General features: G+C 45.3%; 1 protein-coding gene across 1 annotated transcript in view; it reads left to right on the top strand.

Annotated features, from left to right (window-relative positions):
• Window positions 1-15,910, top strand: part of LON2 (lon protease 2) — a 50,667-nt gene that overhangs the window by 22,766 nt on the left and 11,991 nt on the right. The window contains exons 8-12 of the mRNA XM_087386936.1: window positions 11,092-11,219; window positions 11,767-11,968; window positions 12,144-12,350; window positions 12,727-12,857; window positions 13,754-13,967. Of these exons, the coding sequence (XP_087243062.1) occupies window positions 11,092-11,219; window positions 11,767-11,968; window positions 12,144-12,350; window positions 12,727-12,857; window positions 13,754-13,967 (882 nt within the window). The remainder of the gene's footprint in view (window positions 1-11,091; window positions 11,220-11,766; window positions 11,969-12,143; window positions 12,351-12,726; window positions 12,858-13,753; window positions 13,968-15,910) is intronic.

Genomic DNA, 15,910 nt, shown 5'->3' on the forward strand with positions numbered 1-15,910 from the left:
ACTTGGTTGGCTGGTCCAACCAGCCCTATAAAAGGGCCTTTGGCAGGCCCTTTTGGGCTGCTGCCCTGCCCCTTCCTGCGCCTATTGCAGGCCTTATGCCTGCCCATTTATTGCGCCAAGCAGGCTGCCATAGCTAGAGGCTGTTCCGTCCTTCTGTCAGGCCTGATCAAGGCCCCGAGCCTGCCCATATCCTCTGCCAGACAGTTCGCCATGTAGCTGCCTCCAGCCTGCTCATCTGCTGCTTCTTTTGCAGGTCCATGGCCTGCCCTTTGCCTTGACAGCAGCTCATGTGCTGCCCATGTGGCAGCCGCAATATCTCTAGGTGTACCTCCCCCATGCTCTTCTCATATGAAGGCTTACAAATGGGGAGGTGACCATTCCAGCACCCCCTCTCACTGACACATCCAGGCCCAATGCCAACACGTCGATGACGATACTCCAGTAACTCCTTGGTCGTAGTCCTTTCGAACATTGCGATGTCGAAATCTTTTCCTGGCTTCTCATCCAGTGCTCTCCTCCACCAAGTTAGGTTCCGCTTCCGCACACCATCCTGGTACACAGGTCCATCTCTGCTAGCACCTCTTGGCACCACCTCCTTCAGTCACGTTCCCGCCTTCAACTCGAGCAATCCAGCTATCACGATCTTCCAGTTGTCCCCCTCATAATGAGTGAACAACCTGGAGTCTTCCAGGCACCATGCTTTGAGGGTCTGTTTCAACCCGTCCTTCCTTTGGCAAGGTCTGCAACCAATGAATATTTCAACTTAACTTGGACCATTAACTCTCGTTGAGTTCTCAAGCAGGTACTCTTTTGGCTTTAGTACTCTTTGTCCATCACCTTCTAGCAATCTGCGTCCGAGATTTGAAGAAGCACCAATACTTCCCCTTCTGCCTTTGAAGAAGGCCAAGTCCTTCCAATCTCGCATCACCTGAGACAAATGAAGAGCAGAGTCTCTCCACAACATGCTATAAAGGCTCAAATGCAAAACATCAAGTACATACCAGACCGTCGTACTGCCCGTGTGCTTCCTTTGACATCAAACTATCCACCTCATGGAGGCATCCACCAAAAGCCTGTGTAATCCTGTATTGTGCCCTTCTGAAGTACATCATCCATCTGACCATGAGACCCGAGAGCCCTCCATGGAATCCACCCTCGTGTCAGTGTCAACAGCCATGCACCGTTTCTTCTTCTTCCACATCAAGATTATAGAGTTGATGCTGAAGAAGCAAAATCCGGGAGGTGTTGTCTATCTCGTAGAGATCCTTCAGAGTGACCCACGCCTCTATTGACGTCTTGGCCATTTGGATATGAGGAAGAACGGAGTTTGCCGTAGTCCCTATGATCAATGCCAAGGCATGGGCATCTCTATCTTCCCAAGCTTCTAGCTCCTCTCTGTCTATTGCCATCCCTTGCCTGTCCACCATGTCCTCCGGCTTAGCCTCCACTTCCATTATCAGTTTCCATAGCTTCCGAGCCACTAAATGACTCCGGATCTTCACCTTCCAGATTGGGTAGTTGGTCCCGTCCAGTTTCCCAGACTCTCCAAAGTTAGGGATAGTGAATGAGAGAAAACTGGGGGAGGAGGAAGGGAGAGCATGGGCTGAAGAGGCTGTAGCGGCCGACATCTCTGCTGTTATACCACACAGCAAAGTCAACTAAACTCAATTTTCAGTAGACCAGAACTTTGAACGCACCTGATTGAACCTGAATCACCCTCCTTCTCGCAAGGGCACTGTCCTCCAGTCGTGGAAGTCGATTCCCAAGAGCTTCAGAATCAGGGTCGTCCTTCAGCAAGGTCCTTGCCTTCAAGCTCCCACACCTGTGAGCCTCCTACTTGGGCTCTGATACTCAAGGTGCTGCCTACCTAGGCTGATCTACAGGCAGTAAGGTAGAGAGAATCACTCTGATACCATGCTAGAAATGACCCAACAAAGGGTACTCATAGTGGAAGACTGATAGTATTGCCCAGGAGCTCACACAGTGTGGTGTGGGGTGTTGAATCACAGACTTCTTAAACTTATGTGCATAGATGTGCAAGCCAGTAAATAGACAATGCTCAGAAACAAATATAAAAGAAACTCTTTATATTTCCGTCCGTCCACAAAGTAGGATAGGATACAATACCAAAAGGTTCTCCTACTAGATGTCAAGCACTTCTAGATCTCTGAGCCCGCGTGCTCCACCTTGAGCAAATGTAGACTCTCTATCTAGAAGTGTTCTCCTCAACCTTGCTGCCCTGAATGTCAGCCTAGGTAGGCAGCCCTCCAAGCTCAGTCTGCAGCTCCTCCACCTCTTGGTCCTCCGGGAATAGGCCCCGAGAGTAGGTCTCCTGCTGCTCCTGTCTGCCTGTCTTTTAATGCTCCAGAAGATGAGAAATGAGGGCCTGGAGGCCCTCCTTTTATAGCCCCCAAGGGCTGCTGCAAAAGCTGACCAGACTGGCTCAATCTGGCCGACCTGGTCTGTCACAAAACTGACTTGGTTGGCTGGTCCAACCAGCCCTATAAAAGGGCCTTTGGCAGGCCCTTTTGGGCTGCTGCCCTGCCCCTTCCTGCGCCTATTGCAGGCCTCTTTGCAGGCCTTATGCCTGCCCATTTATTGCGCCAAGCAGGCTGCCATAGCTAGAGGCTGTTCCGTCCTTCTGTCAGGCCTGATGCAGGCCCCGAGCCTGCCCATATCCTCTGCCAGACAGTTCGCCACGTAGCTGCCTCTAGCCTGCTCATCTGCTGCCTCTTTTGCAGGTCCATGGCCTGCCCTTTGCGTTGACAGCTGCCCACATGGCAGCTCATGTGCTGCCCACATGGCAGCCCCTATATCTTCAGGTCTACCTCCCCCTCATACGGGGGCTTACAGATGGGGAGGTGACCATTCCAACAACCATGGTGGGGCAGAAGTGGCGTAGGAGTGCCACAGGGCTGTCATGGATGGAGAGGACATGCATGTGCAGGGGAACCTCAGTACGGACTGGTTGGAAGCTTTCCAGGGCCTAGGACAGGACTGAACAGAGATGGAACAGATGCAGCAAGTTTTGGAGGGTCTATGGGCCTAGATATAAGGCTGGATATGGGCAGGCCTGCCTGGACCTGTGGCACCCTGCCACATGGCCAGGTAGGACCTGCAAGTGTGCCCTGGGGGTGTATTGGGGGGGGGGGGGGGGGATAATAGGCTGCACAGAAGGAGTCGGCTGGGGGCCTGTTTGAGTCGCCTATTTTCAGGGGGCAACCAGCCCCTATAAAAGTGGGCATTTGAGCATTCATTCCGTATCAGCCCTCAATACAGCAGATAGGAGCAGCACCTTGGGCCTATACTCAGGAGGTGAAGGTTACCCAGAAGAAGCTGCAAACTAAGCTATAGTGGCAGCCCACCTAGGCTGGCTTTCCGGACAGCAAGGTGGAAGGGATATTTGGACAGAGAGTCTATGTAAGCTTGTTGGAGCACGCGGGCTTAGAGATCTAGACGTGCCAGATTTATCTTAGTAGAACATTTTGGTATTGTATTGCGTCCAGTTTGTGGACGGACGGAAATGTATAAGTGTTGCTTCTATATGCATAGTCTATTTGCTGGCTTGCACACACATGATTGGTTGTGAAGTACACACATGTTTATAAGTTTGATTCCATAGTGAAACACTTCCGCATGTAATTCTTGGGCTCATCTATCAGTCTTTTGCTGTCTGGTGGGATTTCATTCTCTAACATGGTATCAGAGCCTTGACGGAAGCTCTCGCAAAGCGGAGCTTGAAGGCGGGGACTTACTGAAGGACAACCTTGATTCATTGCTCGGAGGAATTCTGAAGGATTGTATTCAAGTGGGAGGCTCAAGTTCAGGCAAGCGTATGAAGGATTGTACCCAGGTGGGAGGTTCAGGTGCTGGTAGGTGTACGACACTCTTAAACTCTTTACCTCTTTTAGTTCATTTTCATGGCCTATAGATATCAGATCCTAAATTTGGGTGAGATAGGAAGCTCGATGGGACCAACTACCCGTTGAAGGTTCGGAGCCACTTAGTGTTGAGGGAGTTATGGGGATTGCGATTGGGAAAAAGTTGTTGCCTTAGGCCACCGTAACTACTCTAGTAACATCAACCTTGGTAACGGTGGCAATGCTAGTGGACCTTGTATTAGTAAAAGCATGACAGAGGGATGCGGAAGCCTTGTCTATCATTGTGGTTATGATGGCGGATATGGTGCTGCCTCATATTTAGATAGTGAACTCTTCTTACGAGGCTTGGACAACATTGAGGGATATGTATGAGCTCAAAAATGAGGCAAGAATCTTAGACCTCGAGACGGAGCTGTGCGGCATGAGGATGGATGAAGGGGCACTGGCGTAGGAACACATCACGAAGATGAAGGTGGTGCGGGATCAACTGGTAGCAATTGGTCAAAGGATGAGCTTAACTAGGATGGCAATGCTATTGCTGGGAATGCTCCCTAGTTTTGTGACTACTATGATTGCAGGGCAGAGGATGGCACCAGTGACTTTCGAGGAGCTGGTTCCATTGCTATTGCAACAAGAAGCTCGAGAAAAGAATTACGATGGTACAAATAAGAATGACAAGGCCCTAATAGCTCAGGACAGGAGCATAGGCAAGGGCACGGGTAAGGCTGGCAAAGGCAAGCCCAAATCTGACGAAGGAGCGGTCTCTTCAGATGAAGACAACAAGAAGAAGAGAAAGAAAGAGAAAAAGTGCAAGTGCTTCTATTGCGATGAGCCATGGTTTTTGTGAAGATTCCAAAAAGAATAAGGCTGATTAGAAGAAGGGGGGCAGCTCGGATTCAAAGGATTCGGCTCAGCTAGTGGTGATAGAGGAACTTTTCTTGGTGGCAATTCCGAGTGCTGCTGAGACTAGGTACATGGACCCCAGTGTTACTGTTAGAATGTCAGACATTGAGGATTGGTTAGGAGAGTCCTTTGTGAAGGTGATGGATAGTGATGAGTGCTTTGAGTCACCTAGGTGCTTGGTTGGTATTGCTGAAGCAGAGGGGGAATCTTCGACAAGACCTGAGGGCTCAGGGTTAGACGGAGGTTGTGACTTAGTGGGGGACAACGATAGAGAACCTTAGTTAGTTCATGGTCCAGGTAATCTGGATTTATGCTTGGGTATGTTGTTTGGTTGCAGACCTAGCTAGATGAAGGATGGGTTGAAATAGACTGTGAGAGCTTGGTGCTGGAGGACTTCAAGCTGCTCACCCATCATGAGGATAGTTGGAGGATGTTGGTACTCGGAGTGCTTGAGTTCGAAGGTGGGAAGGTGATGGTGCCAGGGGGTGTTGGAATAGGGTTGGTCACCTCCTCGCCTGTGAGCCCCCATATGAGGAGTGCATCGGGGGGTGGACCATAGATTGAGGTATGGGGCTGCCACATGAGTAGCACATGGGCTGCCATGTGGCCAGCAGAGAGAGAGAGAGAGAGAGAGAGAGAGAGAGAGAGAGAGAGACCTGGTAGATCAGGGCCACCATGGTGGGCAGAAGTGGTGCAGGAGTGCCACAGGGCTGTCCATGGATGGAGAGGACAAGCATGTGCAGGGAAACCTCAATACGGCTCCAAAACTTGCTACATCTGTTCCCTCTCTGTTCAATCGTGTTCTAGGCCCTAGAAAGCTTTCAACCGGTCCTAGTATTACATCTTTAGCAACAGGTATACTACAAAGGAGATCGATGTTGGATAATCCACTAATATGTTGGAATCGCCAACAAAGATTCTCAGGAAGTGAAGGTGACCCAGAAGAAGCTGCAAACTAAGCTAGAGTCGCAGCCCACTGAGGCTGGCTTCCCGGACAGCAAGGCGGAAGGGATCTTTGGATAGAGAGTCTACATAAACTCAGTGGAGCACACGGGCTCAAAGATTTAGAGGTGCCAGACTTATGTAGGAGAACATTTTGGTATTGTATTGTGTCCAGTTTGTGGACGGATGAAAATATATAAGTGTTGCTTCTATATGCACAATATATTTGCTAGCTTGCACACACATGAATGGTTGTGAAGTACACACATGCTTATGAAATTTGATTCCATAGTGAAACACTTCTGCGTGTAATTCCTGGGCTCATCTGTCAATATTCCGCTGCTGCGGGATACCCTCTGGTGGGATTTCTTTCTCTAACGGAATTTACTTGATTGCATAGCAAGTCGAAGTTTTGAGGTTCACTTTAACTCTTATCTTAGTTTTTGCTCATGCACATCTCATTTTGGTGTATGTGAAAGATCATTTTTTCCTTGGATTGAAGGGAGTTATGCATTGTCGCTGGTTTGGAGGGAAGGCTCTAAGCATATTTGCGTGTGCTTCCATGTTGTATATGACTAGTGAAATTTCGCCACAGTAGGGGATCACATTGTAAGAATTTGGTCAAACTATACTTCGCAGGTTGGCCATCATGGTTATAGATTGTGTTGCTCAATAAATTACTTTGTTTGAAGCAGCACTCATTATCTTGGAGGAATCAGAACTTGGTACCATTGTTACTTGCCTCTTGCTATAGTGATTGATTGATTGCAGACCTGATTTGGCTGAAGGAAGGCATGTGAAGAGTCTTTGCTGTATAAACTAAGGTAGTCCTTAGTTAATTTTAAAGAATACAGTCCCTTTATCCCAGACGAAGAAACAAAGGTAGTTACAAATTTCCTTTTAATACTGTGGAATGAAAGAATCTTGGACTGGTTATTTACAGCAGCCATACATCTAACAAATGCTTGAGATGATGTTAGCAATAGGAGGGGTATCACCTCATCTCCTGAACTCTTTGCCTGCACCTACCAATTGATAATGGCACTTGCAGAAGAGGGAGTATAAAAAAGAGAAGAAATGAGAAATGTCATGAGATGGTAGAGGTCATGTGTGACAGCATTAGCCTCCTCATCCACTGACCTCAGTTAGGTGGGTAAAGGTGTGTTGTGCTCACTGTATTCACCCATGACTTGTCCAGCTGACTCGTCTCCATTTTTTGGAGACTCCAGTTGAGCTATCAGCTCCATACAGTCCCGCCACTGTTTCCTGGTCATCTGCGCTGCACATGGCTACTGTTTGCACACCACAGCTTCCGTGACATATTTGGGTTGCCATTTATTGAAGGCCTGCAGTTGTGACTATAGACGACTTCTCCTAGAGGTTCAATATGTTGTTCAGCCCCTGTCATTAACTGACACACAGTCAAGATAGCTGGTGGGAACCTTTCTAGCCAGTCATGACCACACCCAGCACTATTTTGACTCAGAACTAGCTTCAAAACAGGCGCGACCACCTGTTGCTACATTTCAACCAGGTTCAGCTCCAAAACCACCTGTCTGTACAGACATCCAGCCGTGCAGTCTGTACAACTGTACAGACCTGCAATTTTTTGACCATTTTGTCGTCCATACAACTCCTAGTACAGATTTTTGCTAGGATTTTGCACATTATTGGTTCGACTGTCATTTGATTTCAGCCATTTTTTATTTGGAGTTTACATTTGCAGATCAGTCAACAAAGTTGAGTTGCTAAAGCTGTTAGAAATTGGGGTAATGAGGTAGAATTGAAAATTGCTGTGACATTTGGGATTTTCTTGGGATTTACCCTTTTTTTGGCTCATTTGCCATCCACAAATTTGGGGCTTTTGTCGATTTTGCTGTTAGGATTGTGGTGAGTGCCTGGTAAAGCCTTGTCCTCCATTTTTGCACACTTTGCTTTACGAGAATTTGGCGCTTTTGCCCCCAGTGCCTTGCATTGGCCTTGGTGTCTCGGGGATTTTCCTTTGCCCCTGATTTAGTGGCAGGGCAATAATTTTGGCGGACAGATTTTTGCTGTCAGTCTAGTTGTAGTCAGAATTTTGCAGGACAGATATGTGCATTTGGATCAGGTTTGAGCAGCCAATTGGGCATTCTCATTTGTAGACATTTTGTAGTCATTTTCGCTTGATGTTTGCAGATTTGCAGTGAGTTTTTGGGCCGCAAGCTCATTTGCAGTGTTAGCCTTGAGGCTTTGACATTTGCAGAGCACATTTCTTTTTTGGGGATTTTGCAATGGCAAACAATGATTTGCTTGGAATGCTTTCAGCTGAGGATAAGCTTGATGGCACCAACTATCCCATGTTATCGTACATGGTGGACCACTTGTTGGTTGCCAATAATTTTTGGGGTATTGTTGCAATATCAGAGGTGAGACTTCCCTCTACGGCATCCACTGCCGCTACACTTGCCTCCACGGGTGGCGCTACTACTGCTACATCTGGATCATCTAACACTACTTCTTCCGTGCCTCCAGTGTCTCTCACATAGGATTAGATCCGATGGGATCACAGATGCACATGAACATGCCTTGATTGTCTTATCTTGCAAAGAGGTTCATTATTCCTCATATTCGGTCTTGTAGGGCAACAAAGGCCACATGGGATACATTGGCTAATCTCTATTAGATTTGGAATGAGGCTAGAGTTGCCATTTTCTACAATCGTTTGGAGGATGTCAAGATGGAAGAATGGGACAACATGGATGCCTATCACACAAAAGTCAAGGACTATAGAGAGCTGCTCATAAATGTGATGAAATTGTGCTAGATTCTCAAGTCGCGTCCACTACACTCGTTCTTGATTCTTATCAGAGCCTCGCTACGACGTTGAGGTTAGTGGCCATGCATAACTCCAACCACTACACCGTTGATCAGCTGTTGTCACCTTGCTCTTGCATGAGGAGCAAAGCTGTTCAAATATAGCTGCCTCCATTAATGTAGACTGAAATAGAGGCAGTCAGAGGAGCTTTGGCCATCTATTGCAAGGCCTCTAGGACTCAGATCAATTGGACCAAATCGATCGGGCTTTTCATAGGGACGGAGGAGGTCCAAGACTGGGGTGCAGCCTTTGGTTTTTGATGGATCGTGCAGGGGCGGACAACGAGATATTTGGGTTGCTAGATAGGGATTGATTACAGTGGAGCAGTAGATTGCTAGGGTTAGCGTACAACGGAAGCTTCTATATTGAAGCTCGGCCAAACTCTCTCTAGTAGGAGGGGCTCTTGTGGCCATCTAGCCATGGCTTGGTATATCGCTTCCTGCTAGTGTTTTCATAAGGGCTGCATGGGACAGCTCAAGTGCAAATTCCTCTATGCTGGTTCAGACGGCACGAGGAACACTAGGGCTAGGGTTGCTTTGCAGACAGTCATCATGCCGCTGGCTCGAGGTGGTTTGGGCATCATTGATCCAGAGATGCAGAGTAGAGCCCTTTGGGACAAGCTAGTGGTTCGGAGCCTTACTCGAGGTACATAGCCTTGGAAGCTCCCTCTACAAAGGGGGCTTCTCAGGAATACCCCACATACAGGTGGTCAGTGGCAACGGTCCCATTGGTGGCTCTTGGGTGAATGATGATGAGTAGGATGATGACGACTCCAAGCGAGCTTCTATTTTGCACTATAGAAGTCATGCAATCCTTACTCTGAAGTCAAAAAGATATGCGGATCAAGCTTCTTCGACAATCTTACAAGTTGAAGGGCACCAAAGTATGGATAGCAGAGGAGCTTACACAAGCTCAACTCAAGATTAAGTCAACTGAATTAGCTAAAGTCAGGGCTGCCAGAAAGGATGGAAAATGGGCAGTTTACCGTGAAGGCGTAGCACTAATCAGAGAGTTCAAAAAAGACTCTTAGGCTTAAACTGATGTATGGCTGTTTACTCTTCCAGATTATCATTAAATAATATGGGGTTGCTTTTTGCACTCCCTAAAGCAGATGTACTAGAGGGTTTCTTGCTGTCCCATAGACCTTTTGGTCTCCAGTGGACGTTAATAGACTTTCTTACTTTCTTTCTTTCTTTCACAATGTCGTTAGACTGATGCTCGTGCTCAGCGTGATTTACCATAGCTTCACAATCATGCTATTGAACATGCAGTTGTAGAGGAGAGGGCTGTCATTAGAGAGCAGAAAAGCATTCGAGGATGATTTGGAGAAATCGTTTGCCATGTTAGATATGGCCAGTTGCATTATTATGTCGGCCTCCAGTTTGCTCATTTTTAAGGGGCCATAATGATGAGCCAGTCTAAGTACATTGGACAACGTTTACATTGCTTCCAGTTCAAGGATTGTAAGTTGGTTTTGACACCTGTGGAGCTTGGCTTCCATTTCTCCTTTGAGGATGGGAGTGATCCATTTGATGCCACTCTTTATCAGCAGGCTGTTGGCTACCTTATCTATTTATGTCACACAAGGCTTGATATGCAGTATGCAGTTCTTAGTTAAGCAGGTTCATGCACAAGCTCAGTACAGAGCATTGGTAAGCAATGAATTGTGTCTTTCCATGTTTGAAAGGAAGCAACATTTGGGATTGTTATAAGATGCTCATGAGCTTGTCATCGCTAGGGATAACTAGGATGACTAGGACCATAGGCCACAACCACAGCAAATCATAGATATCTTCTAGACCCATTGATAGGCTAAACCCTAGCAACTCTGTATTCCATTATCCTTGATATACATTGAGAAATACATCAAGGGATATAGACCAGCTTGATACATCCACATCTTCATCGTAATAGTTGACGTCTTAACTTGAGTCTCAAGTGAAATGGCATCCCATTGTATTACTTGGGCAATGGGAGCAAGTGTTGAGTCTTAATCTACACGAGTTTTTCTCTGCTCTAGTGTAAATGTATTTTGGATGTTAGGTCTTATAGAGTGTAGTTGGAGGCTATGTATTTTCTAAGCTCTTTCCAGAGAGTATGCCTAATCATCAATAATTTGGCAATTCATGATGTAACATTGAAGATTAAGTCCACAAATATAATGTCGTTGTTGTTGTGCATAGCTATGATGATTGAAATGATCTACGACTGTGCTTTTTTCCAAAAGAAATTATTGTACGAAGACTTTGTATAAATGGATGCTCAAGTATGTGTGGGTGTGTGGATTTGTATGTGTGAGCATATTTTTTTACTATGGTCTACACCCACTGTTGGGCGCTGATGACGTCAGTGGGGATGTCATAGTAGCTAGTCCTTGCCATGCGTGATGGAGTTTATGGTTTTCAATCTTATGAGTGACTATCGTGAGATTGAAACTGCACTTTGTTGTGTTTTTAGAGCATGAGTTTGGGAATGTTCCTGGATTGATCTAGGTATATTGTGGGTTTGCAGATGAGGGCTATTAAAGAGGAGCTGGGGGATGCTGATGACGATGATGACGATGTTGCTGCTCTTGATAGGAAGATGCAGAGTGCTGGCATGCCTGGAACTGTTTGGAAACATGCACAAAGAGAGTTGAGGTAAAATATGTATTGAAGTTTCCTGTTTCCACATATGGGGTCCATACTTTAACTTTAAAAGGGAAGTCTGGAAAGTAAAGAAATCTGCAGTCAAACATAATTTAATGGGTTCCTGCTCAGTTTAAGTGCTTCGAATATGATTTTTTTAAGAGTGTCCAGGGCCTTCCAAGAGAATCTCAAAGAAAACTGTCTATCATGCAATCACAGCTGGAAGCTCCCTTTGTTCTCCATCTTGAAATGCATTTCAATTCTTCCAGCTTGTTTCTTAAAGCCCTGGATCATACTGTAGCTTATTGGTTTTGCATGTATTCCATTGTTTGTGATAGTATTTAGACCAAAAGTTGTTCTTATGCTGTTGCTTCATGGCTGGGGTTATTGTCTTCTTAAGTTGCTTGTGCATCTTTGATTGTATCTGTTGCTAGGAGGATTGGAATTTTGTATATAGCAAATTATCACTAGGGAATTATTGTTCTTATTTTGCAAGAACTTGACTCCCTGTTAAGCGACCTTCTAACTATATCTTTTGTTTATTATGACCACCATCAAGACGGTTGAGAAAGATGCAGCCTCAACAACCTGGCTATAGTAGTTCCCGTGCATATCTGGAATTGCTAGCAGATCTGCCATGGCAGATCAGCAGTGAAGAACGTGAGCTTGATCTTGCTGTTGCAAAGGAGCGCCTTGACAGTGAGCATTATGGACTTGGAAAAGTGAAGAAGCGCATCATTGAATATCTTGCTGTTCGGAAGGTCTGTTATACTGTCCTAGTCCTATAGAATAGTTGTTGATGTTGGTCTGATCACATAATGTCTATACTGCCATTTTATTGCTTATTCTTGTTTTCTGCTCTTCTCGGGCCCTATGGTAATATATCGTTTAGCAGTGGCTTTTCCCGTCGGTGATCGTCTTCTACTTTTAATGCAGCTCAAACCTGATGCAAGAGGTCCTGTCCTATGCTTTGTTGGTCCTCCTGGTGTTGGGAAGACTTCCTTGGCATCATCAATTGCAGGAGCTTTGGGTCGACGCTTTATTCGGATATCTCTTGGTGGGGTGAAGGATGAAGCTGATATACGGGGCCATCGACGCACCTACATTGGCAGTATGCCAGGAAGACTGATTGAAGGCATCAAGGTTCTAATCTGCTTCCTGAATGGGCTGTCGGATGCCACACTAAAAGAAAAAAATCTAAAAATGCACATCAGACTTATTCCTCTTGCCTCTTCTAAACTCTCTCTCTCTCTCTCACACGCGTGCACATGCACGCACCCATATGCACACACATTTACCAACTTGCTAGATAGCTTTCAAGTTGGGAAAAGACAGGCAGTTTTAAGTAAAATTTTGTAGGGCCCAGCCATCTGCTTAAAAAAATTTGCAGGATTTTTGCAAGCCTTGGTATTGAAGTACTGGGGTGTGATGGTTGATTTTTTAAAAGTGCTTGGCCATCATTTTGTTTTGAAAATTTTAATTTCAAGAGAGTACTAAATCAATTTCTGGCATAATTTAGAGAGTTGGAGTCAACAATCCTGTTATGCTGCTGGATGAGGTAGACAAGACAGGAACTGATGTTCGTGGTGATCCTGCTTCTGCACTCCTAGAAGTTTTGGATCCAGAGCAGAACAAAACGTTTAATGATCAGTATCCTTTGACTTTAGCAAATTGATATGGCATTAATTTGAATTGTGCTTAAAGTTTGTACATCAAGGATTCATGATTGACTTGTTTCTTTATCCTGCCTCTGCTTTACTTATACAGTAGGGTCTTGGAAGTGGGGGAGGTTTCTCTAAATTATTGGGCCTGATCAGATTATGTGATTTGATAATACTACGAAATGTTTGTCAGCACGGCATGTTGACAGATTGAATATCATGAAAATATTGATATTATTGCCAGTTTGATATCCAGGACAAAACATGTCATAACTTGTTTGGTTTCTTTTGTGTACCCTATTTATTCGAATCCTGTCCATATTATCAGATGGCAGTACTCCATCCATAATGACTCGATTTGATCAGCGGTAGGTAGTGAGCTTTTACTGATCAAGCCTTTCCCAGTGGGGAATTCTTATTGCATTGTTCTCGGACAGCTGACTTGATATTTTCTAGAGACAGTTTTCGGGATGTATTATGAAGTCTAGTTGTATAACAACTAACAGATTAAGTTATTACATTGACCAGGCATTTGGCATGAGTTAGAAACTACAACTATCGCATTCACACAGGCTTTGGGAGGGCCAGATTTCCAGTTTGCTTTTGTATGAAGTTTAGTTTTTGTGGTTTTTTGTTGGATTATTCAATGCTTTTTCAACCATTTTTTAAATCTTTGTGCATCTAAGAACTAAAATGTCACACACTGCATTTTTTACTATTATTTGGAGATACCTGGAGATGGTTTATATGATTTTTTTTCTTGTTTCATAGCATTGTGTGGTTTGTACCTTATAACGATGTTATAAATTCTAACTTTGTAAAAGTAAACTGTCTCAACTTCACTTTGAATTCAGCACTTTTATCCTTAACGAAGCACTTCGAAAGCTATCTAAATGTACCCTTTGATTTGTCAAAAGTTGTCTTTGTGGCTACTGCAAATAGAGTACAGCCAATTCCTCCACCTTTGTTGGATCGGATGGAGGTCATTGAGTTGCCTGGTTATACGCAAGAAGAAAAATTGAACATTGCAATGCGCCATCTTATCCCTCGGGTTCTTGACCAGCATGGTATAACCTCACAACATATTCAGATTCCAGAGGTAAATTTTCTTATCGGTGGATTTTGATTTCTTGAGATTGAAAGCAATATCAAAGGACTCTCTTTTTTGGCATCATTATTGTAGGTTGGTCTGCAGATAACTAAATAAGAACATGGCTACCGAGCTTTTTTCCAGCATTTGTGGAGTCTCTCAAAGGAAACAGCCTTCTTAAAACTATGTGGCTACAAGAAATATATCATTGCCATGTACGTGAAATCCAGCTGCCCAACCATAGAACTAGCTAATAGAGATCAGTGCGTTGATGTTCATGCAGACGCAGGGGGCCCCACCCCCAAGGATTGGAGCCTGAACATGTCCTCTTCTAGAGAGAGAGCTTGGTCTAGCTTGTGTTTATGACTCTTGAGCGGTCCTGCTACTTACGGCACAAGGCGACGCAAGAAAGCATGGTCATCAGCCTGAGACTCATATAAAGCAAAGGCACCAGACCCTATGTCTCATCTTAAGAGAACAATCTGAAAACATCAGTCCAAGCTACCATGGCAATGTGATAGCTCCACAAGCAATACTTGCTGTTTCTGAGCCCTACTAATCTCCCAAAGTGGGTCCAAAACCTCGCCAAGTGACACGTCCCAGCACTCCTGAAACCTCTGATCTGCAAACAAACACACACAACGTGAGGAACTGAGCAGGCTGCTCACCACCCAACCATGACATCTACGGGATGTGATCCCGAATCAGGAGATGTCCCCTCCGAGCCACGAGCTGAGCTACTGGTACAAACTCCCAACCAGATCCAAACCAGCCTGGTGTCCCATACCACCAGGTGGCGCTGTGAAGCCTGGGATCTGCTACTGGGCCTTGGGCTACGCTAAGATGCAGGCGCGCGTCGGCGACTCAATCCAGGATCAGACCTAGCACCTGGGAACGAAACTTGCTCCCATCGGCTCACTGAGAACTGAACCCCTGGGCCCCTTTTATAGACTCGGGCCCCAAGCGCCAAAAATAGCGAAGACCTATAATTGGTTCGTACCCTTGCCACTCAACCCGAGAATCAAGCCTGCCTAGCTCTAAGCCTCCCCAGGCTACCTGAGCTAGTCTTGTGTACCCAATACACGTTAGATACCAATCCGTGCACATGACATACTTCCCCTCCTCTAAGAACTCACTCCTGAGTTCGCTAAAAAACCCGAAAATGTTCTTTGGAGGTTTTGTAATGTCTCCCATGTTGCATCCTTCTCAACACGATCCTTCCACTTGATCTTGTATTCCGTGATAGATCGATTACGAATCTGTCTGTCACGAAATTCAAGAATACACTCAGGTTCGTGTGGAATAAAAGTCAAATTTGTAACTTCTATTATATCATGAGGAGAAACAAGTTGATCATCCGCACCCAAGACTTCTTTCAGTCTACTGACATGAAAGACTGGATGTACTTTAACATCAGGAGGCAATTCTAGTCGATATGCAACTGGTCCAATTCTTTTAATGACCTTGAACGGACCACAGTATCTGGGGGATAATTTCGGAACCAAACCAGTACTTAGGCTCTTGGATTCCTTGGGAATTCGCAAATATACCATCGTTCCTTCAGAGAACTCTCTAGGTGAACGATGTCTATTAGCATAAAATCTGTCCCGATCTTGGGCACTTCTAATAGACTCCTTGGCAAACCACAACATTTCCTGCATGTCTAGCAAGAAGTTCTTAGTAGCATCATTTTGAATCCCCTTTAACCCAACCATAACTGGTGACGTAGGTTGAAACCCGTACATAAGCATAAAAGGACTGTAACCAGTACTAGAATGCTTTGCACTGTTGTAAGCAAATTCTATCATAGGTAGATAATCTTCCCATGAAGACCGTCTCTTAGATACATATGCCCGAAGCATGTCTTCAACCAACTGGTTAACCTTCTCTGTACTGCCATCGGATTGTGCATGATATGAGGAACTCATACTTAGAGTAGTTTCTAACTTCTC

The sequence above is a fragment of the Dipteris shenzhenensis genome, chromosome 16 (genome assembly GCF_047967505.1).
Source record: "Dipteris shenzhenensis isolate YYH24624 ecotype China chromosome 16, Dip_SZ_1.0, whole genome shotgun sequence".
Classification (NCBI taxonomy): Eukaryota; Viridiplantae; Streptophyta; class Polypodiopsida; order Gleicheniales; family Dipteridaceae; genus Dipteris; species Dipteris shenzhenensis.